At 36.3% G+C, this 24,269-nt stretch overlaps 1 protein-coding gene across 6 annotated transcripts in view; it reads right to left on the reverse strand.

Annotated features, from left to right (window-relative positions):
- TBC1D12 (TBC1 domain family, member 12) overlaps positions 1 to 24,269 on the reverse strand; it is a 120,383-nt gene that overhangs the window by 33,948 nt on the left and 62,166 nt on the right. For 2 of the 6 annotated variants that reach the window (XM_010842162.1, XM_010842165.1), the window contains exons 2-3: positions 20,440 to 20,563; positions 18,836 to 18,895 (exon numbers count right to left, since the gene is read on the reverse strand). In XM_010842162.1, the coding sequence (XP_010840464.1) occupies positions 18,836 to 18,895; positions 20,440 to 20,563 (184 nt within the window). Of the gene's footprint in view, positions 1 to 13,930; positions 13,983 to 17,059; positions 17,097 to 18,835; positions 18,896 to 20,439; positions 20,564 to 24,269 lie in introns of those variants that run through there. The other 4 variants (XM_010842164.1, XM_010842166.1, XM_010842163.1 and 1 more) reach the window with 4 other exon arrangements.

Consider the following 24,269-nt stretch of genomic DNA (forward strand, 5'->3'; position numbering starts at 1 on the left):
GAAATACTAGATTCACATAAATGAAAAAGATGTTTTTCCTCAAAATAATCTCTTAGAAAAGAGAAAGCATGTTTGCTTAACATCTCTCATATTATGGGTGTTTTCTCTATTAGTTTGAATGGCCAGGCACTATTTGGAGGAGGTGTGTCATCCTGAAATTATCTCAGTCAATACTGAATCTAGTTTGGAAGGTAATTTATTTTATTTATTTTTTGCTGTGGCATGTGGAACTTCTCTGACCAGGGATCAAACCCATGCCCACTATAGGAGAAGTGTGGGGTCTTAACCACTGGACCACAGGAAAATCTTAGAAGGTGATTTTTTGTTCAATTTTTTTATTGTGGCTTTGTTTAAGTGGAATAGGAAAGGAAGAAAATGGACATGAAGTAATGAAGGATTCCCAATTCCTGAAGGTATAACCATTCAATTGCAAACACTCATGAAGAGTCTTTAAAACATTACTGTAAAGAGACTAGGTCTCTTTACAGTAGACCATAATTTTATACTTATAGAACAAATAAAAGAAAAAATATAATGCATCTGGAAGTTTGTGGCTTGAGACAAAATTTCTAGTAACAAGATAGTACACTTAAAAGGCACTGTACCTGCTACAAACTTGGACAAAAGTGAAGATGCTCTGTTCTGTGGCTAAAGACCACAAAAATGCTCAGTGATGCTGAATATATTGACATCGAAGATGTATGCAAACAGATCTGAATAAAGAGGTACTATTTCTTAATATACTATTATATATGCAAATTGAATATGTAATTAGAAACAAGTATTTGATTTTCATCTATTATACATTTCTAAAAGTTATATATACATGTTGGACAAAAAAAATTCTTCAGAAAGATATGTAGATTCCCACTTGATGGGCAACGAAGGGGTAATTCATACTGTCTCTCTGTAAACAACCTCTGTTTCCAAACAAGGTGAGCCTATTGATCATCCTATTATTAAGCATGCGGACAGTTCTGATAAACCCAGAAATCCCACTGCTGGGCATACACACCGAATTGAAAGAGACACATGTACCCCAGTGTTCATCGCAGCACTGTTTACAATAGCCAGGACATGGAAGCAACCTAGATGTCCATCAACAGACGACTTGATAAGAAGCTGTGGTACATATACTCAATGGAATATTACTCAGCTATTAAAAAGAATGCATTTGAATCAGTTCTAATGAGGTGGATGAAATTGGAGCCTATTATACAGAGTGAAGTAAGCCAGAAGGAAAAACACCAATACTGTATATTAACACATATATATGGAATTTAGAAAGATGGTAACAATGACCATATATGCGAGACAGCAAAAGAGACACAGATGAACAGAATTTTGGACTCTGTGGGAGAAGGCGAGGGTGGGATGATTTGGGAGAATAGCATTGAAACATGTATATTATCATATGTGAAACAGATCGCCAGTCCAGGTTCAATGCATGAGACAGGGTGCTCAGGGCTGGTGTACTGGGATGACCCTGAGGGATGGGATGGGGAGGGAGGTGGGAGAGGGGTTCAGGATGTGGAACACATGTATACCCATGGCTGATTCATGTCAATGTATGGCAAAAACCACTACAATACTATAATTAGCCTCCAATTAAAATAAATTAAAAAATAAAATAAAATGTTAATATCTACAAAAAAAAACTATGCATGGGGGCAGTTCTGAACATCCAGTGCACACGGGAGAACTGGAAGAACGTCCCAACTGTTAGTTGGAATGGTCAGGGGTGGTAGCGGGCAGAATTTGTGGGCCAGATCATCAGAAGAGGAGGCATTCTGATGAGAAACAGCTCTAGGAATCTGCATAGAAGTCCTCTGGAGGTATTATATAGCTGAATACCAAATGGATGTGTGTAGGGCAAAACATTATAAGACTGGGCAAAAAAAAAAAAAAAAAACAACTTCTGGGGAAAGAATAATTACTATGGAGTGGTAAGTAAAACAGTTCCCACAGCTCACCCATGGCTGAGAAGTATTCACATTCCTACCAACCAGATAGGAAAGTCATCACTGAATACACAGAATATTCAGAAGAGACCTGACTATTCAGACTCATCTGAAACTATGCAAGTCAGAAGACAATGGAAAAATCTTTAAATTGCTGAAAGAAAAAAAATAATTAAAAAACAGGGAACAAACTTGTTGACTTAGGATTCTACAAACACACATTTGAAAAATAAAAGCACAATAAGAATGTTTTCAGACAAACAAAACCTGAAAGAATCTGTTGTCAGTAGACCTGCTCTATATTCTAAAGGAGATCTTTCAGGCAGAGAGAAAGAATATATCACATGAAAACACAAAGTTAAAATAAAAGCACCAAACATGGTAAATATGGAAAGACATTTCAGAAAAGACACAACTAAGAGACAAAAATATAAAAGTAATTTTTAAAAGGATAGCTGACTAAATGCAAAAATAATATCAGTGTATTGAGGGGGTTTACAGCACAAAATCAGAAGGGACAGAATGGCAGTATACTGTTGTAAAATTATTACATTGTACTCAAAGTGGTATAATGTTATTTGGAGATAGACTGTGATACAGATATATATCATAACAGTGTCCCAGAGATGGTTTCATGAGGTCTCAAAGTCAAAACTATAGTCCTAATAATGCTAATAGTTTGTCTTTGTCAGTAGGTAGACAATTTTGCTAAAAGCAAAACGAGGAATAAAACTGTTAATCCCCTAGCACAACCAAAGCAATAACATGAAAAATGAAAGCGAAAGTCACTCAGTTGTGTCTGACTCTTTGCAACCCCATGGACTACACAGTCCATGAAATTCTACAGGCCAGAATACTGGAGTAGGCAGCCTTTCCCTTCTCCAGGGTATCTTCCCAATCCAGGGATCAAACCCAGGTCTCCCGCATTGCAGACGGATTCTTTACCAGCTGAGCCACCAGGGAAGCCCAAGAATACTGGAGTGGGTAGCCTATCCCTTCCCCAGTGGATCTTCCCAACCCAGGAATTGAACCTGGGTCTCCTGCAATGAAGGCAGATTCTTTACTATCTAAGCCAGAAAACATAACCCCAGTCCAGTCATGAGGAAATTATCAGACAAACCCAAATTGAGGATGTGATATAATAAGAAATATTTATTTGTTTCTGCCCCATTTCCTGCAACACAGCTCTTGAAACCTTTGAAATCTCTGACATGATGTGTCTTTTTGTATGCTAATGAGATGACTGGTAGTTGAAGGTTCCTAGATATTCTCAGAATGGAGGCTTGTCACCAGGGGTACCAACTATATACTTTCAGGATTGGAACTTTCAGCTCTACCCCTTGACCTCTGGAGAGGGAAGAGGTGCTGAAGGCTGAATTAACCACTGATAAGCAATCCCCACTCCAGTACTCTTGCCTGGAAAATCCCATGGACAGAGGAGCCTGGTAGGCTGCAGTACACGGGGTCACTAAGAGTCGGACACGACTGAGCGACTTCACTTTCACGTTTCATTTTCATGCATTGGAGAAGGAAATGGCAACCCACTCCAGTGTTTTTGCCTAGAGAATCCCAGGGATGGGGGAGCCTGGTTGGCTGCCATCTATGGGGTCACACAGAGTCGGACACAACTGAAGCGACTTAGCAGCAGTAGCAGCAAGCAATGATTTAATCAATTGTGCCTATTTATTATAGTAAGGCCTCCATAAAAAATTCTACCTGAAGTAGTTCAGAGTACTTTTGGGTTGGTGAGCACTCTATGGGGCTAAAAGGGTAATGAACCCACAGTGTGCTTGGAAGCTCTATGTTCCTTCCCTCATACCTTGCCCTATGTATCTCTTCCATCTGGCTGTTTATGTAATAAACTGGTAATCTAATAAGTCAACAGTTTCCTGAGTTCTGTGAGTGGTTCCAGCAAAATTATCAAACCCAAGAAGGGTGTCACAGGCATCTCCAATTTATGGTTGTTGATCAGAAGCACAAGAAGCATGGGACTTCCCTGGCTTCCAATACAGGGGGTGCAGGTCTGATCCCTGGTCAGGGAACTAAGATCTCACATGCTGCACAGCATGGCCAAAAAAAAAAAGAAGTACTAGAAGCCTGACTTGTATTAAGCATCTGAAATCAGAGGCAGTCTTGTAAGACTGAGGTCTTAACCTGGGGGATCTGACAGTAACTCCAGATATACAGTGTAAGAATTGAATGGAATTGTAGGACACCCAACTGGGGTTTGAAGAATTGGTCAATGTGAAAAAAAAAAAAACAAACCCTACACAGCCTACACACTTGGTATCAGAAGTACTGAGGGCAAGAAAAAATTAATAGTTTTTCTTTTAAGGACCATTTTGGGAAATATCTGACCAATATTCCTCCTTTGATTCCTTGTGCGTATCAAAAAGAATGCATGCATGCATTCAGTCACTTCAGTCGTGTCCAACTGTGTGTGACCCCATAGACAGCAGCCCACCAGGCCCCTCTGTCCCTGGGATTCTCCAGGCAAGAATACTGGAGCGGGTTGCCATTTCCTTCTCCATCAAAAAGAATACACACAACTATATGAAAATGCTCTTTCCTTTACTATCTAGACATAAGTATAAGGCCATATTTTCTTCACATACTTAAACTAAAACAATAGACAAGCAGAAACTGAATGCAGGAGTAGAAATGATAATCCAATCTTCTTTTATAATATTAAGCCAGACATTAAGAGATGTGCAAAAGTGTAAAACAATGCTAGTCTTCCAATCAGTTGGTTTTTTAAAAGTTTTTAAAATACATATTATTTGTGTTAACATGTAATGACTTTATTATTGCTATTTTTAAGTGAATTAATAAATATTTCCACCTGTCAGTGTTAATTCTGGGTATAGCAGTAATTCATAGACAATTCCCATGAACAAAAACTCTTTGGAAAAAACAAAAACAAAAAACTCTTTGAGATCCTTAATAGCCAGAATCCAAAGCAGTTGTAAATATAAACATTTGAAAACTGCTGGCCAAGAGCAACAACTGAAAAACTAAAACAAACATATATCTAATAAGTTAACAGTGGAGATAAAATGGAGTATTAAAAATACTGATTTAATCCAAAAGAGGGCAGGAAATGAGATAAAAATTAACAAAGACCACATGGGACAATCTGAAAAGAAGTTGCAAGATGGTAAATTTAAATTCAGTCATACCAATAACTGACAGTAAATGACACTCCATTTAAAAAGAAGAGGGTATTCAGACTGCCTGCTACTGCTGCTAAGTCACTTCAGTCGTGTCTGACTCTGTGCGACCCCATAAACGGCAGCCAACCAGGCTCCCCCGTCCCTGGGATTCTCCAGGCAAGAACACTGGAGTGGGTTGCCATTTCCTTCTCCAATGCATGAAAGTGAAAAGTGAAAGTGAAGTTGCTCAGTCGTGTCCGACTCTTAGTGACCCCATGGACTGCAGCCTACCGGGCTCCTCCGCCCATGGGATTTTCCAGGCAACAGTACTGGAGTGGGGTGCCATTGCCTTCTCCGATTCAGACTGCCTACAAAGACCCAAATATATGCTATATACAAAAAAAAAACAAAAACACTTTAAATATGAAGATGGAAAAAAAGCAAATGAACAGAACAATTAACATGTAAACACAAATTGAAAGCAAGCTGTAGTGGATAAATTAGACAAAAACTTCATAATAAGAACCATTACCGGGGCAAAAAAGACATTACATTAATGGTAAAGAGGTCAATTCACCAAAAAGACATAAAAACAAAGCTTCAAAACACAAACAGAAGAAAAAAGAGCATAAGGAGAGAAATAGTCAAGTAGATTATGGTGGATATTTCATTATTCCTCTCTCACTAATTCACAGAACAAAAAATCAGGAAAATTATACAACACTTAAATAATACTATCATCTATGACCCAACTGACATTTATAAAACACTGACCTAACATCAGCAGAATACATACATTCTTTTCCAGTGCCCAAGGAATATTCTCTAAAACATGCTATATCTGGGAAATAAAACAACTTTCAAATATTGAAAAAGACTGAAATTGCATAATGTATATTGCAGGAGCATAATGGAGTAAAATTAGAAGTTATTTACAAAAACCTATCTGGGAAAATTCTAAAATATTTGAAAGTTAAAACACCACACTTCTAAATAATCATGAACAAAACATTTTCAATTGAGTGAAAATGAAAATTCTGATACTTGTTAAACACAGTAAAAGCACAGTTAGGCGAAAATGTACAGCTTAATACATGTATTAAAAAGATAAAAGGTCTAAAATCAATGATCCACTTTAAAAAATTAGAAAAATCCAAAGCAAGAGGAAAGCAATAACAAAGAGTAAAAATAAGTGAGACAGAAATAGAGAGAGAGGTAAACATCAATGAAACAAAAGGGGTATATTTTTAAAAGGTCAATAAAACTGATAAACTTCTGGTAATATTGATCAATAAAAAAAGAAGACACAAATTACTAATTTCAGGAATGTGTGAGAGATCATCTCTACGTTTATGACATAACAATTAGATATTAAAAGGATAAGAGAATATTATTAACAATTTTATTCCAATAAATCCTACAGCAGAGATGAAACATAAAAATCTCTTGAAAGATACAAGTTAACCAAAACTGACTCAAGAAAAAAATAGAAAACAACATACCTCATATCAATTAAAATTTAACTTTATAATTAAAAAGCTATTCAACAATACAGTAAGTCCCCTACACGTGAACAACTTCTATTCTGAGTGTGTTCATAAGTCCAACTTGTAAGTCCAACAAAGTTAGCCTAGGTACCCAACTAACACAAATGGCTATATCTTACTGTACTGTAATAGTTTTATAATACTTTTCACACAAATAATACATAAAAAAAACAAACAAATACAAAAAACCACAACATTTTTAACCCTACAGTACAGTACCTTGAAAAGCACAGTATTACAGTAGAGTAGTTGACATACAGGGGCTGGCACTGAGTGAGTAGGCAAGAAGACTGAGGACAAACTGCAATTTCACTCATGCCTGATGTTAACAGAACACACTTTCACATTTTTGAAAGTGTGCAACTTAAAGGTTCACATGTAATGTACTTACTGTAACAACAACAAAAATCCCAGTATACTTCGTTTATGTCAGTAATTCTCAATTGGGGTTGACTTTGGCCCTAGGGTATGGTTGACAACATTAAGAGACATTTTTGGTTGCCAAAACTGTGAGGGGATGCTACTGGCATCTCCTGGGTAGAGGCCAAAGACGCTGCTAATTCTTCACTGCAAAGGAGGGGTCCCCAAGAACAAAAATGACAAGGCCTAAAATGTCAATGGTGCTAAAGTTGAGAGACCTTGCCTTAGATAATCTCACTGCCAAGTTCCACCAAACATTTAATGAAGAAAAAATATTAATTCTACACAAATTCTTTTAGAATAGAGACAGGGAAGAAACAGCTCTCAATTCATTCAATGATTCCAGCATTATCCCAATACCAAAATCAGACAAAAATAGTAAAAGAAAATTATACACCAATATCTCAAATTAAAATAGAAGCAAAAATTCTTAACAAAATATTAGTATTTCAACATTTTCTGCTCCAGCATGTAAGAAGCTTAAAAGTTGCCTACCCATTCTAGTAAGTTAAAAGCTGAACAAATAAAAAAAATCAACAACTCTTCTTAAATTCCTCAGAGAAATGAGGTCAAAAGGCAAACTGCTGCCACAAAATTAGAGAAATAGGTAGACAGATATCGAGGATCACAATTTACCAGGGTAGAAACTCCTGAAGAAACCTCTGTGGGAACCAAGCCAGGGTAGGAAAACCTGAACTGTAACTGACAAATTGCTAGAGGCTCAATGCAGACATGTCTGAACGCTAAGACTCCGAGAGATCCCAGCCCCACATACTTCAGCAAGTTTTACCTCCAGGAACTCTATCAGATCCTCACAGTGATCGTCAGAGAAAAACGCCCTTGTGCTTGCAGCAGTAGGAGGGGAAAGGAACTATTTTGAAATATATTAGAGCAATCTGTTCTTAACAAAGCTTGCTCTCAGGAAAAACTATTTCACCAGAGCCTAACTTATTGCAGTCTTATCAGAGCCTAACCTATCTGGGGAAAGGAACATGTCCAGCTCCAGCCCACCTCTCCCACCTAAGGTGGTAGAGGGACTGAGAAGTGCCTGTGCACTGGTGAAGTGCAGTCTGAAGGCACAGGATCACCAAAAGACTGAGAACTAATCACAGGAGTATGTAACCCTTTCCCTCCTCCCACACCTAACCACTACATTAATCGGGTCTATTTACTAAAGTTCCTTTTACTCAGCCCACCATATCCACTCTTCAACAAAAAATTATAAGTCATACTAAAAAGCAAAAAACACAGTTCAAGGAGATTGAACACATCAGAACCATAGTCTATATGGTAATAATGTTGGACTTATAAACAAGGAATTTTTGAATACTATTAGTGTGCTAAGAGCTTTAATGGGAAAGGTAGACAACATGCAACAATTGATGAATAATGGAAGCAGAGAAATGGAAATTCTAAGAAAGAATGAAAAAGAAATGCTAGTGATTAAAAAAAAAAAAAAAACTAACTAAAAGAGAAACACCTCTGATGGAGTAGAGGCAAACAGTTGAGGAAAGAAACCTTGAACTAGAGGATCCCTCATTCAGTTCAGTTCAGTCGCTCAGTCGTGTCCGACTCGCAACCCCATGAATCTCAGCACGCCAGGTCTCCCGGTCCATCACCAACTCCCGGAGTTCACTGAGACTCACGTCCATTGAGTCAGTGATGCCATCCAGCCATCTCATCCTCTGTCGTCCCCTTCTCCTCCTGCCCCCAATCCCTCCCAGCATCAGTCTTTCCCAATGAGTCAGCTCTTCACATGAGGTGGCCAAAGTACTGGAGTTTCAGCTTTAGCATCATTTCTTCCAAAGAAATCTCAGGGCTGATCTCCTTCAGAATGGACCGGTTGGAACTCCTTGCAGTCCAAGGGACTCTCAAGAGTCTTCTCCAATACCATAGCTCAAAAGCATCAATTCTTCGGCACTCAGCCTTCTTCCCAGTCCAACACTCACATCCATACATGACCACAGGAAAAACCATAGCCTTGACTAGATGGACCTTTGTTGGCAAAGTAATGTCTTTGCTTTTCAATATGCTATCTAGGTTGGTCATAACTTTCCTTCCAAGGAGTAAGTGTCTTTTAATTTCATGGCTGCAGTCACCATCTGCAGTGATTTTGGAGCCCAGAAAAATAAAGTCTGACACTGTTTCCACTGTTTCCCCATCTATTTCCCATGAAGTGATGGGAACGGATGCCATGATCTTCGTTTTCTGAATGTTGAGCTTTAAGCTAACTTTTTTTTTTAATTTTATTTTATTTTTAAACTTTACAATATTGTATTGGTTTTGCCAAACATCGAAATGAATCCGCCACAGGTATACATGTGTTCCCCATCCTGAACCCTCCTCCATCCTCCCTCCCCATACCATCCCTCTGGGTCGTCCCAGTGCACCAGCCCCAAGCATCCAGTATCGTGCATCGAACCTGGACTGGCGACTCGTTTCATATATGATATTATACATATTTCAATGCCATTCTCCCAAATCATCCCACCCTCTCCCTCTCCCACAGAGTCCAAAAGACTGTTCTATACATCAGTGTCTCTTTTGCTGTCTCGTATACAGGGTTATTGTTACCATCTTTCTAAATTCCATATATATTAGTATACTGTATTGGTGTTTTTCTTTCTGGCTTACTTCACTCTGTATAATAGGCTCCAGTTTCATCCACCTCATTAGAACTGATTCAAATGTATTCTTTTTAATGGCTGAGTAATACTCCATTGTGTATATGTACCACAGCTTTCTTATTCATTCATCTGCTGATGGACATCTAGGTTGCTTCCATGTCCTGGCAACTATTATAAACAGTGCTGCGATGAACATTGGGGTACACGTGTCTCTTTCAATTCTTTAAGCCAACTTTTTCACTCTCCACTTTCACTTTCATCAAGTGATTTTTTAGTTCCTCTTCACTTTCTGCCATAAGGGTGGTGTCATCTGCATATCTGAGGTTATTGATATTTCTCCTGGCAATCTTGATTCCAGCTTGTGCTTCCTCCAGTCCAGCGTTTCTCATGATGTACTCTGCATATAAGTTAAATAAGCAGGGTGACAATATACAGCCTTGACATACTCCTTTTCTTATTTGGAACCAGTCTGTTGTTCCATGTCCAGTTCTAACTGTTGCTTCCTGACCTGCATATAGCTTTCTCAAGAGGCAGATCAGGTGGTCTGGTATTCCCATCTCTTTCAGAATTTTCCACAGTTTATTGTGATCCCTCATTGGATCCTTTTATTGGATCCCTCATTGGAAACCTCCAAAACTGAAAAAGAGAACAAAGACTGAGAAACAGAGAACAGAATATCCAAGTACTGTGGGACAACTACACAAGATGTAATATACGTGTAATGGGACTACCAAAAGAAGAGAGAGAAAATGGAACAGAAGCAATATTTGAAGGAACGATAACCAGGAATTTCTATAAATTAATGTCTACACCAAACTACAGATCAGAAAGCTCAGAACACAAAGTCGTATAGATGCCCAAATAACTACACCTAGGCAAATCATATTTAAATTGCAGAAAGTGTGTTAGTGTGACAATCGCTCAGTCGTGTCTGACTGTACACGACCCCAGGGACTCCTCTGTCCATTGGATTTCCCAGGCAAGAATACTGGAGTGTGTGGCCAACTGCAGAAAATCAAAGATTTTAAAAAATCTTGAAAGAAGCCAGAGGTGAAAAAACCTCTCTACACAAAAGCAAAGATAACAATTTACAGAGAAGCTCTGCACCCTATGAAATTAGGCTTCAAAAACAAAGAAGAAAAAGACTCTTCCAAGCTAACAAAAATTGAGAGAATTTGTTGCCAACAGATATCTGCCTTGCAAGAAATGTTGAGAGAAGCTCTTCAGAGAGAGGGAAAGGGACACCTCAGAAATTTTTATCTACATAAAAAAAACAGTATCAGAAAGAAATACATGAAAGTAAAATAAAAATTCTCTTTTTACTAGCCTTAACTGGTCCAACAGATAACAGCTTGTTCCAAATAATGATACATTCAGTTACATATGGTTGTGTGTATGTGTATGTGAGCATGCTCATGTGTAAATGAAATGAATGACAGCAAACACAAATGATGGAAGGAAGCAATTAGGAATATTTTGATGTTATGAAGCACTTGCAGCACTTGTGAAGTGGTAAACATTATTTTTAAATGGGTTTATATTAGATGTAAATGCATATTGCAAGCTCTAGGATAAAGGGGGGAAGGAAGGGAGAGAGGGAGAGAGAAAGCCGATACAAACTACAAATATCATAAATGAAAGAGGGGTATCACTACAGATTTGATGTATGTTAAAGAAAGCTGAGCACCGAAGAATTGATGCTTTTGAACTGTGGTGTTGGAGAAGACTCTTGAGAGTCCCTTCGGCTGCAAGGAGATCCAATCAGTCCATTCTGAAGGAGATCAGCCCTGGGTGTTCATTGGAAGGACTGATGCTAAAGCTGAAACTCCAATACTTTGGCCACTTCATGCGAAGAGTTGACTCATTGGAAAAGACTCTGATGCTGGGAGGGATTAGGGGCAGGAGGAGAAGGGGATGACAGAGGATGAGATGGCTGGATGGTATCACCGACTCGATGGACATGAGTTTGAGTGAACTCCTGGAGCTGTTGATGGACAGGGAGGCCTGGAGTGCTGAGATTCATTGGGTCGCAAAAAGTCTGACACGACTGAGTGACTGAACTGAGCTGAAAGAAATATTAACAATTATATGCCCATAAATTTGATAACTTAGATGAAATGGATAAATTTCTTAAAGACATAATCTGTTAAAACTCACAGAAGAAAGGGATGATCTGAACAGTCCTGCTATCTATTTAAAAAATTCAATCAACAATTATACCCTCAAAAAAGCTGGGAAAAATGAAAAGAAAAGTAAGGGAGAAAGGGAAGGAGTGAAGGAGGGAAAGAAGGAAGGACAAAGAGAACTGCATTGATAATCACTTTCCAAAAGAGACAGCTCCTGGCTCAGATGAGTTCATGGGCAGATTTTAAGAAACATTTAAGGAACAAATTATATCAATTCCCTATGATCTCTTCCTCGGAGAAGGCAATGGCAACCCACTCCAGTACTCTTACTGGAAAACCCCATGGACAGAGGAGCCTGGTAGGCTGCAGTCCATGAGGTCACTTAGACTTAAGACACGACTGAGCGGCTTCACTTTCACTTTTCACATTCATGCATTGGAGAAGGAAATGGCAACCCACTCCAGTGTTCTTGCCTGGAGAATCCCAGGGACAGGGGAGCCTGGTGGGCTGCTGTCTATGGGGTAGCACAGAGTCGAACACGACTGAAGCGACTTAGCAAGCAATGATCTCTTCCAGAATATAGAAGCAAAGAGAATACTTCCTAATGTAATCAATGAGGCCAGCATTACCCTAATATTAAAACAGGCAAAGACATTAAAAGAAAACCCTGATCAATACATCTCAGAAACACAGATGCAAACATCCTCAATGAAATATTAGTAAATCGAATCAAATAATGTATAAAAAGGATTATATGCCAAGATCAAGTGGGAAAATTCAAGTCATTCATAACAAAAATTCTCATTAAAGTAGGAATAAAAGGGTCATTCCTTTCTTGATAAAGAACATCTACAAAACAACCCAAAGCTGATACTATATCTAATGGTGAGAAACTAAGTTTTCCCACTAAGAATAAGGCAAGGGCTGTCCCCTCCCACCACTGCTTGTCAACATTGTGAAAAGTCTTAGCTAATGCAACAAGACAAGGAAATACAAGGTATAATGATTAGAAAAGAAACAATAAAACTGCTTTTGCTTGCAGATGCCATGATCTAGTCTATACACAAAATCTGAAAGAACAGTTAAAAAAAAAAAAGTTTATATGTATAGGCAAAAGACCCAGAATACCAAACTCAATATCGAAGAAGAAGAAAGTTGGAGGACAAACATTACCTGACTTCAGGACTTAATATAAAACTACAGTAATCAATACAATGCAGCATTGACAAAGGACTAGACAATGGAACAGAATAGACAGTCGAAAACAATTCCACATAAACACAATCAACTAATAATTCATGAAAAAAAGTTGAGAAGCAGGACTTGATAAAAATTAAAAACCTCTGCTCTGTGAAAGACACTGTCAAGAGAATGAGAAGACATAGACTGGGAGGAAATCCTTGTAAAAGATACATCAGATGAAGGACTGCCATACAAAATACATAAAGAACTCTTAAAATTCTACTGAGTTCTGTTTTTATTATTATAAGAAAATGAGCAATCCAATCAAAAATGATCAGAAAAGACACCTCACTAAATAAGATATGCAGATAACAAGTAATATATTCTAATTTATATGTCAATTGCTAATTTAACAATCAGATACTACTACACACCTATTAGAATGGTCAAAATTCAAAACACTGATACCACCAAATACTGGTGAGGATGTGGAAAGAAAGAAATGCTCATTCACTGCTTGGTAGGAATGCAAAATGGTACAGTTACTTTGGAAGACAGTTTGGCTGTTTCTTATAAAACTAAAATACCGTATGATTCAGCAACCAGGCTCCTTGGTATTCACCCAAAAGAAATGAAAACTTACACCCACAAAAATACTTAACACATAGATGTTTATAGCAGCTTTATTCACTATTGCTAAAACTTGGAAGCAAACAAGATGTACTTCAAATTGCTTTCTACATATAATATTTCAAATATTACATCCAGCACCCAAGCAAAGGTAACAAAGCACACACAGAAATAAAATAGCATCCACTAACACAAACTAGCAGAGTCAATATTCAATATAAGCAGACCTATAGAATTTCCAGACATTGAAATTATCAGACACAGGCTATGAAAAACTATACTTACTATGTTTAAGGAGATAAAGGCCAAGCTTGAAATTTCAGCAGGGAACTGTAAACTGCAAAAAGTGATATAGCAGATTTGAAAAAGAAACAACTAGAAACACAAGAATTGAAAAACACAAAATTGACATTAAGAACTCAAAGTATGGGGTTGAGGAAACTGTATTTTTAACTCATTCCCTAGGTAATCCACTGTGTTTGAGAATAGAATCATAGACTACTACAACAAATCTCAAAGTCCTTTGCAATCTCACTCTTTTCTAGTTTCTATAAAGCCTCCAGAATTTTTCTAATATATGAATTTGATGTCTCAGCACTGAAAGTATTTTGGTTAAGTCCAGCTTTCTAACCTGTGGCTAATGACCTTCACCTCTTCCCTGCTCAGTCACTCAGCGGTGTCCAACTCTTTGCAACCACATGGACTGTAGCCCACCAGGCTTCTCTTTCCATAGGATTTTCCAGGCAAGAATACTGGAGTGGGTTGCCATTTCCTTCTCCAGGGGATCCTCCTCACCCAAGGATTGAACCTGGGGCTCCTGCATTGAAGGTAGATTTTTTCTGAGCTAATACTGAGTGCATTCCTGCTTGCTCATTCAATTTTCTCTATCTGGAACAGCTTTCCTCATCTTGTCTACCTAGTGAACTCCTACGAGTATATTTCAGAACACAAACTGCATGTAATCCTGAGTAGAATTAATCACTCTTTCATCTCTATTCCCGTACTTTGTTCACAACTACAGCACTCACTATACTATATGATAAACATATATGAATCTTTTCCCTCCTTCCCACAGTTATACTAGAATAACAGAAAAGCTAGGACTCATATTAATCTATTTCTCAAGAACCTAAACCATGCCTATTTTATCGTACAGTCAATGTCTGTTGAATAAATTACACATTCATTAAAATGAAAGCCAGACAAACTTAGAGAAGAATCTAGGATCAATTAAAGAATTTTGTCCTTCAAATTCTACAAGAGAAAAGATTTAGAGCTTGCTAATATGAAGTCACACAATAAGCTGGTCACAGAATGGTATCCTACAACATTTTGATGTCTTAGGCTCTATATCTAAAGGACTCACCAGAAAAAGAATGTACTAGGAGAGGGATATGAGAAAAGATAAGTCTATGGGTTCAAAGGGAGGGTGGCAGGAGTCTTTGGCCAACTTCTTGAAGTAAAATATGGGGTCTGGGGAAAAGGAAGAATGAAATAGGAGCTTCTCCTTTAAAGACAATGTGAAAGCCAAAATAAGCTTGATGCATATACACTGACTTGACTTTTGAGTTTCAGCGTACAGTGAGAACACTACTCCTAAAGGGGTTAGTGTTAAATCTGTGTCAGTAAGCAAACCCTCATGTTTCTATATTATGGTAGCCATTTATAGACAGCCAGAATAATGTTTCAGAAATGGAAGAAACTCCCCACGTGGACATCTCTATCACCTTAAGAACATGTCTACCCAAGATAAAGACAATTTTATACAATTTGATCCAAAAGCCAGGGAAATCATCATGCTTGTAGTAGAGGGGATAGCCAATTAGGATACCTTTACTGATTGATTCTAGGATCTGTGAATTAGAAGAAATAAAATGCATCCTATAATTCAAGTTTAACTGAAACCTAGGGCAAAGCATTTCATCATCCTCTGGCATACAGCAGTGTCTTAATAAACTTCATTTTGGTAAAGCTATTAACACAATTTTGTTTAGTGTAATCTGAAGCCTAACATAATTATAAGTCTGACATCATGACAGAAGGAATATAACTTCTACTTTGATGCTCGAATTATATGTTTGGAATCAAATAACAAGAGTATTTTCAAATTGCAACTCTTTTCCAAGTCTCTGTCTTTAACAATTAAAAAAAAAATAATTCCCCCAAATTCTGCCCTGTTCAACTTATGAGAACTTTCCATTTCTTTAACTAATTTAACCTTCTTTCTTAAGGTTCATACTTCTCCCCTCTCCCAGGAGCACAGGCCCAGAGCTGGTACAAAGTCCTCTCTCAATCTTCAGGCCACAGAAATCAACATTTATGAAATCAAACTTATTCATACATAGGAAAGACACAGCAATTTATCATTAACTATAAATAAGGAACACATGTGTGGCTAGAAAGGTAATTATTCACTTCCTTTACAAGGTGACAATACATTAGGTAAACAAAGATGAAGGAACATGCAAGTGTGTAACAGTTTTAAGGACTTATCAAAAACAAATTCTGAACACAGTTCAGACCCTAAACAATTTAACAACAATGAAGTGGTTCATTTACTGCAGTGCTCACTCAAACTTTATACTGAAGGTATCTATATTTAAGCATAACTAAAATCAACAAATTTTTCAAGTATCCTAACTACATAAACCAATAATGTTAGTAACCAGAAAACTATGCTCTACCCTTACAAAGTGTAACATAATTAGTGCTCATAAAGTATGTGTATTCTAGTCCTTTCCACAATGCTACTTACTGTTCCTAAAGTCAAAGGCTTAATTGAGGAGAATGACCTATTCTCCTTTATTTTTTCTTCTATTTTTTGGTCACACTGCACAGCATGTGGGATCTTAATTCCCCGACCAGGGGACAAACAGGCGTTCCTTGCAATGGAAGTGAGGCGTCTTAACCACTGGACTGCCAGGTAAGTCCATGACCTATTCTATTTTAGACAATTTGAAATGCTCAGATTAAGAAACTGAGTCTTAAAACTTTTTTCCTTGCCTGTCAAAAGATAGCTGAAAGTGATTCAAACACTCAACTAAAACACCACTCAGAAAAAGACATGAGTGATGAAAAACATGAAACATCATCTAAGTACTATAATCTCACCTATTCATAATGAAAAAGATGCCAATATAAAAATAGTGCCAAGCAAAAAATTACTTTCTACTGAAAGACTGAGTTTGACATAGACTACGTTCGATCTAGTATGCAATCATGTTACAGTTACACATAACATGGAGCATTTGAAATAATTCTCACTTGCAGTTTGGGGGTCATAAGACAAACTCTGTAGCTGTATTCCAACTTCAGCCTATTAATTTAGAAAAACCAAAAACTTAGGTCAATTGAACTACAATATAACTGAAATACTATTTATAATTAATAGATGCGATTTTTAACATGGCTCACCAACTGGTTCAGATGGCCACAAGCAGGAATTTCATACCTGCAAGAGAACACATGTGATAATCCTCATAAAATAATATTATGAATATTCATATGATTTGGGGACTGATTGTCAAGTTAAATGCCAAACTTGAGTCAGTCTGACTTTGCTATTATCCTAAAATTATTTTTATACTTCTTTACTATTAACATGTAAAGTACTAAATTGATCAAACTTTTAATAACTTTTTAAAAATAGTTAACCTATAAGTATCTTTCACTTTTGAACTTCATGTATCTCTGAAAAACTATAGATACAAAACACTTAAAAGAAGGCAAAAAGTTTTATATACAGTAACATTTTGTTCTTAGGGGAAAAAATAACATAGAATGTAAAAGTATATACACATGAAAATAACTGTGTTTTCTACACAAAAATTTAATTTTAAAAGGCCTAAAACTGTGAAGGGAAATGTAAAATGAGATATACCTTCCTATAATGTTTTACATTTTATAGAGAATATAATCATGTGCTATTTGTGCAATTAACAATTAATAGAGAAAAAGGTTGCAATTCAAAGTAGTTTAGTTAAATTTATAATCTTATAAGTGTCTTTCCATTAGAAAAAAATTCTAGTCCCCAAACATATACTCATCCTTAAGAATATGGCAACTCCTTTCTGGGTATCTGCTTAATGAAATAATTATCCTATAAAATACTACTACCACTCTAATATTCTAACAGATTTTACAGTTTTGCCCTTCTTGAAGCAAGTGATGCATCTTAAGAAAGATCAAAGGAATCTATTTTTTCCTTAGTACTTCTAGCACTGCCTCACTTTTTCAGACAGTTTTACAGTGGAATACTAGCTACCTTCATTTTCTATAGCCGTAACAGCTTAAAACCTTATCCTAAAACATGACAGATGTGTCTGAACACTCTTCATGGTTTTACTCTTACATTATTTTAAATTCTGATTCTAAACACAAAACACATTTTACATGTGAACATAGTCAAAGATCTCAAATGTAGTTTTATACTGATAATGTTTTACAGAGTTTAGAAATTAGGACTGTAAAACAAACTTTTCAAGTGGAAACAGAAAGTTGTAGCTTTTCCATTACTAATAAAAGAAAATCATGCCCACGTTTAAAATGACAATTGCAGGAAAGAGAATAGCAAAATGAGACAAATAGGGGGTGGGGTATAGGACACAAACTGTAGTAAAAGAGAAAGCAGAAACATTCCATCACATGGTGAAACAGATACATTTTTGAGGGTGGAAAACAGTCAGAGGAACAATGACTTTGCTATCCATCACGGCTCCCAGAAAACAAACAGAAGCATGAAAAAGGCACCAAAATACACACTAGTCCCTACACACACCAGAACACTCAAAAATTAAAAGCAGCAGCTGAGAGAAATCAACATGTAACCAATAATCAACATGTAACCATGTAATCAATAAACAGCCAGAAAGGGACTGTAGAAGATAGAAACTGCATTTCAATCCCACTCTTTCTTCCCATTTGAAAATAAGACTTGTTCTTTTCCTGACCACTCATCAAACTTTCAAACAACATATATATAAAAAGGAAAGAAAATGTGAGGCCTTGGCACTCCAAAATGAAAACAGCAGATTAAAGGCAATGGCACATCCGTAAACAGATAATTATCCACTAGTAATTAGAGACCTACCATAAGAAAATATCACAGAATGTTAGTTTACATAAAGATATTAAAGTACTATATGCACATGCATATTTCAGGTAAACTACCATAAAGTCAAGAATACAAACCTTCAATAGCAAGACCACTGTTTTTGCCTCTAGAGGGCGAACTTGGTCTTCTGAAAAACTCTAGACAAGAGAGGTTACTTTTAGACTTTACAAAAAAAAAAAAACGAGTTAAAATTTAAGACGTCCAGATAGCAAAGATTCCCAAACTTTATTGGATTAACAGCAACCTTAGTGCCTCAGTAATTATTATTGGCACCCCCTAAACCAACAGAAATACCCAATTATTCTGTTTAATGAGTAGTATGTCCCAGTACTTAGTAGCCATTTGAAAAAATACACATAAATTAAAAGAAAGCTTTATTGCATTCTTAAATAACCACAATTAATTACTAATTGGGGCATGTGTGCCTTTTGTGCAGCGTACAATTTCACAAATCTTGAAATAAGACTGGACACCATCACCTTCATTTCCTGTTCCACACTGATTTTTGCACAATATCTGATTTTTACCACAGCAAACTCAGAAAAACCAGATTCACAAAGACACAATGTCACAGAAAGTAATGTATTTCCATTTTATGTTAAAACTGTGTACTACCTCAAGCTCTCAGGCAGCACCATATCCAACAAACGGTGGAAGAGTATTACTGAGTTTGCCATGGTTCCCATCAGCATTAGCCGCTGCAGCACATGGGGGGCCCTCGGCACACAGCTTTGGAATCATAGCACTTTAGTGTTAAGTCTGAGCAGCATATAAACTAGTCAATATTTTAATTACTTGAAAATGACATTAACTATAACAAATGCTATTAAAGATATAAAAATTATGTTCTTATTTACTTGGGAAACCAGTTTTTCTTTTCAGCAATAAAAAGAACACTATTAAATCCTTATAGGAAAATATTTTCCCAATTTAAATGATGATTATTGTTTTCATGGTGATTATTTTTATAAATGCTGGATGTGCTAAATTTGATAAACTATAATTGGAAGGAGATAAATAAGACATTTATCATTCTATCTCCTTCTGAGGAGTAACTTCTCTGAACTTAAAAATGCCACAAACTGATAAAGGAGTCTCACTGTTGTCCAGTCTCACGGATCTCCTATTACTGAGAAGCACAAGCTAATAAGTCAAATAACACATGAAATTCTTAAGAACTCAAGAATATGGGTATTAAGAGAGGTAACAGAAGAACTGGCTCCTAAATAACTGGAAATAGAATATATACCCACCCATCTCACAAAGTCCTTGGTAGAAAAAATGACCAAGGAAATTTTCAACCTCAAAATATATCAGTTCACAACTACCCATCATACATAAAAGCTGTGCCACTGCAAATGCTACCATGTTCAATTAGAAGTCACAGTATGTGGTGAGAATGGTTTACTGAGAAAATTTTAAAAAAGAAAGAAAAAAGAAGACACTATCCAAGGAATAACTAGGAAAGAAAATCAATGTTCCGCTACTATAAATAATTTTCACAACCATAAAATATAATTGAAAATATACGTCACGCTTTAAAAAAAAACTTAAGATTACTACAAATATCTATAGTCACAAAATTTTGAATGTTAAAAAAAATCAATGAAAGTAGAATATGGTTATCTAGAAGAGAATCTTTGGAAAGCAAGACAAACCGCATGGCTATATTAGTACTTACCTGCTGAATGATTTTGGAAGTTTTCTGAAGATTCTCTCTGGGAGGGACTTTACCAAATAATTTCCAGCCAGGAGCACTATGTACAACTGATTTGAGTTCTTTTGTCCTTTTTGGGAAAAGGTTTCTGAAACACAGAAAAGTTACATGAATTGTGCTTCTGGTAACCAGGGAACTACTTGAAAAATGGTAGATGTAAATAAAATGTAAACATTTGCTTTGAACTAGCTACAAAGTGTACTAGAATTGACTATACATGTATTATACTTGACAGTAAAAGCCAAAAATCTGAGAACAAAAAAGTTAAAGAGAACTTGTATAAAATAGGTAAAGGATTAAGCCATACAATTTTTGTGGGAAAATACTACTTAATTATTCTCTGTAACAATTTGTTAGTGTTTGAAATAAAAGAGTATCTATTGAGCCTATTCCTATAATATATGTATATGCAAACTGTTTTTTCCTAGGCAAGTATGCACAAGAAAAGCTTACTGTGAAAGGGCCAACATGTAACCTAGTAAGAAAGTTATTTCTCATTGACACTCTAAACAAAAATCTGCATAAGGAACAAGGATTTTACTTATAATCACCATGCCCTTACCAACCAAATTAAGTATATATTGTACATGTAAACAGGAATGATATTCAAAATATGTATACATCAATATGGCATGCCAGGGTACCACAGACTAATCAGAAAGGTACAATGAATCCAACTGAATATAAACACTTCATATAAGCTGTGATATAAATATTCACTAAGAAAATTTAAAATTTTTACATACAAACAGTCACAAAGTATTTGAAATCTCAAATAACTTGGTTTATCTATACTCAAAATACATACATACATCTGTTCTTAAAAGTACATTATTGTGATAAGAATGGGATAAATTTTTAATGCATAATGTTAAGGCTATTCTTCGAGTTTAGAAAGATATCAACGGACTCCTACAAAATATGGGTTAATCAATAATAAAGAAATACTTCCATTTTCCTGAGTGTACAGTGGAAGTGAATTGATAACTTTTGATGACAATTTAGACTAATTCCTACTTAGGATACTCTAGAAGTTTCATCTGAGACCATATATAGTTTACTCAGTTTCCTATTTCATAAAATATCTACGTTTTCAATAATGATTACATGAAGGACTGGTATATTTACAATAAAGTTTCATGCCTCAAAGGATGGCCTATTAATTTAAATACTATTTTATACCTTGTGTGCTGCTCATCAATTTATTGCCTCATAGCTCCATTATGAACCCTGCAGTATACGCTCTGTGACAACATGGAATTCCTTTGAGGATTTCTCCTTTTAAAATAAACATGAAGCTGTTACACTTTCTCAGTAGAGAGCACTGAAGGGACACAGCAGGAGAAAGGGGCTCTGGTCTCCTGTGGTTTCCAGCTGAAGCAGAGTGGGTCAGTGGTTTGGTGTGAGGATATCCAGTAGAATTCTGCTCAGTCATGTGCCCAAGTCCCTCAGCAAACTTGCAGCCTCAGCAACTCAACTGGCAGATGGCTTTCCTATAGTCCTCTTAACATGTAAACTGGCACCCCAAAGGCTTCCTGCCAGCACTGATGCACTAATTCTCTCTGTAAGCCCCACACAGCTCACTTGTACTCCCCAGAAAGTTCTCATCAAGCTATGCTTCCCCCACAAGCCTCCATGTGGCCTGCCTACACACCTTCCAACCAAGGTTTCCCATCCAACCATGTTAAACACAGGGGAAGGACCTTTGACACCAAGGTTTATACAAAGAATTCTTGCATGAGACATCAAAAGCATGATCTATAAAAGAAACACTGATGAACCAAGCTTAAATTGAAACACTTGCACTTCAAAAGACATCACTGATGCAAAATGAAGTAGAAGGATCTAGAAATCAGTGTCTCCACCAAAGTAAAATTTGAGCCAGAAAGAGCAATTGGAATCAATCATTTTAGAATTTCAGAACCTTATCAGAAATTTATAACCACCAAGAGAGTGCATGAAAGGAGAGGCTGCTGATCTTCCTTAAGTGAAGAGCATGGGTGAACCAACTACCATCAACTGTTCCTCAGCCCTTCCCTCCTGCAGCAGTGGAGATAGCAGCTTGCTGGCTCCAGGAGGAATAGTTTCTAGAACAGGCAGCAGCAGCAGCTTCCATTGGTGGTATCTATTAGAACATTAAAAAAGGGTACATTTTTTGACCCAGATATTTAAGGAAATCTTAGTCAGGCCACCAGCTAACTGCAGGAAATAACAGAACAGAAACTTGTGACCACACACAAAAAGGATTACACACTTTGCAAAAACAGTTTGGAAATAACACAAACAGATGGCTCTAGCCTTCAATGAACAAAAATCTGCAGTCACTGAGAACTGAGAAAACAGATTTATGCGGTTTCAACATAATAATGCTCAGAATGTCCAGGTCTCAACAAGAAAAGAATTATAATACATATAAAGACACAGCAAAGTATAGACCAGTCACAGGAGAAAGAATTTGGCAAAAACTATTCCTAAGGAAGTTGAGACAATGAGATTACTAGTCAAACATGTTACATTAACTGTCATAAATGTACCCAATGAGCTAACCAAAACTATGAACAAAGAATTAAAGGAAATCAAGCAAGGAACAAAGTGAGAATATCATTAGAGACATTATATATAGGAACCAAACAAATTCTGGAACTGAAAAGTAGAATAAAATTTAAAATTCACTAAAATAGTTCAACATCAGATTACAGCAAGCAGAAGAAAATATCAGCATGTAACATGACAATAAGACAGTTGAACTTATTCAGTCTCAAGAGCACAAAGAAAAAAGAATGAATAAAAATGAGCAGAGCCTGAGAAATCTGTACAACCCTATGGCATATACTAGCATATATACTATAAAAGTTCCAGAATCAGAAGAGGAAAAAAAAAAGGGAGGTGGCAGAAACAATTTTGAAGAATGGCTAAAAATTTTTCAAATATGATGGAAGACACAAACCTACACATCCAAGAAGCTCAACAAACTCCAAGCAAAATAAATTCAAGGAGATATACACAAAGATACATTATAGTCAAACTGTCAAAAGACAAAGAATTTTGCAAACATCAAGAGAGAAGCAACTATCACAAACAATCTATCTTCATAAGATTAACACCTGATTTCTCATATGACATCTTGTAGGCCATAAAGTGTCAGGCTGACATAATTTAAAGTTCTAGGGGAAAAAAAGAAAACTATCAACTGAGAATTCTATATGCAGCAAAAATCTATCCTTCAACAATACAGGAAAAATGAAGATATTTCTAGATAAACAAGTTAAGCGTGCTCATTCCTAACAGATATGCCCTACAAGAAATGTCAAGAATTCTTCAGAATGAAGTGAAAAGTAGCTTAAAACCATGAGAAAACACTGGTAAAATTATTTACACAGGTAAATGTCAAAGCCAGTATTATTGTACTTTTCTGTTTATAACTCCACATTTTTCCTATGTGATTTAAAAGGTAAATGCATAAAATAATATTTACAAATTTATGTTATTGGGCATACAACATACAAACATGTAATCTCTGACAATAACAATATAAATGAGGAGGTACAGAAATGTATATAGTTAGTTAGCACAGTATTAGTACACTAATGAAACTGGTTTATATGCTAATGAAATTAATTCAGTATAATTCAAACCAAGTTGCTTTAAGTTTATGATGTCAATTATAATCCCCAAAGTTACCACTAGAAAATAACTTTAAAATATACATAAGAGAATCAAAATGGTACACTAAAAATTCAACTAAATACAAAAAGTAGTAAGGAGGAACTGAGGAACAAAAAATATATATAAGA

Source organism: Bison bison, unplaced genomic scaffold, assembly GCF_000754665.1.
Source record: "Bison bison bison isolate TAMUID 2011002044 unplaced genomic scaffold, Bison_UMD1.0 scf7180017864172, whole genome shotgun sequence".
Classification (NCBI taxonomy): domain Eukaryota; kingdom Metazoa; phylum Chordata; class Mammalia; order Artiodactyla; family Bovidae; genus Bison; species Bison bison.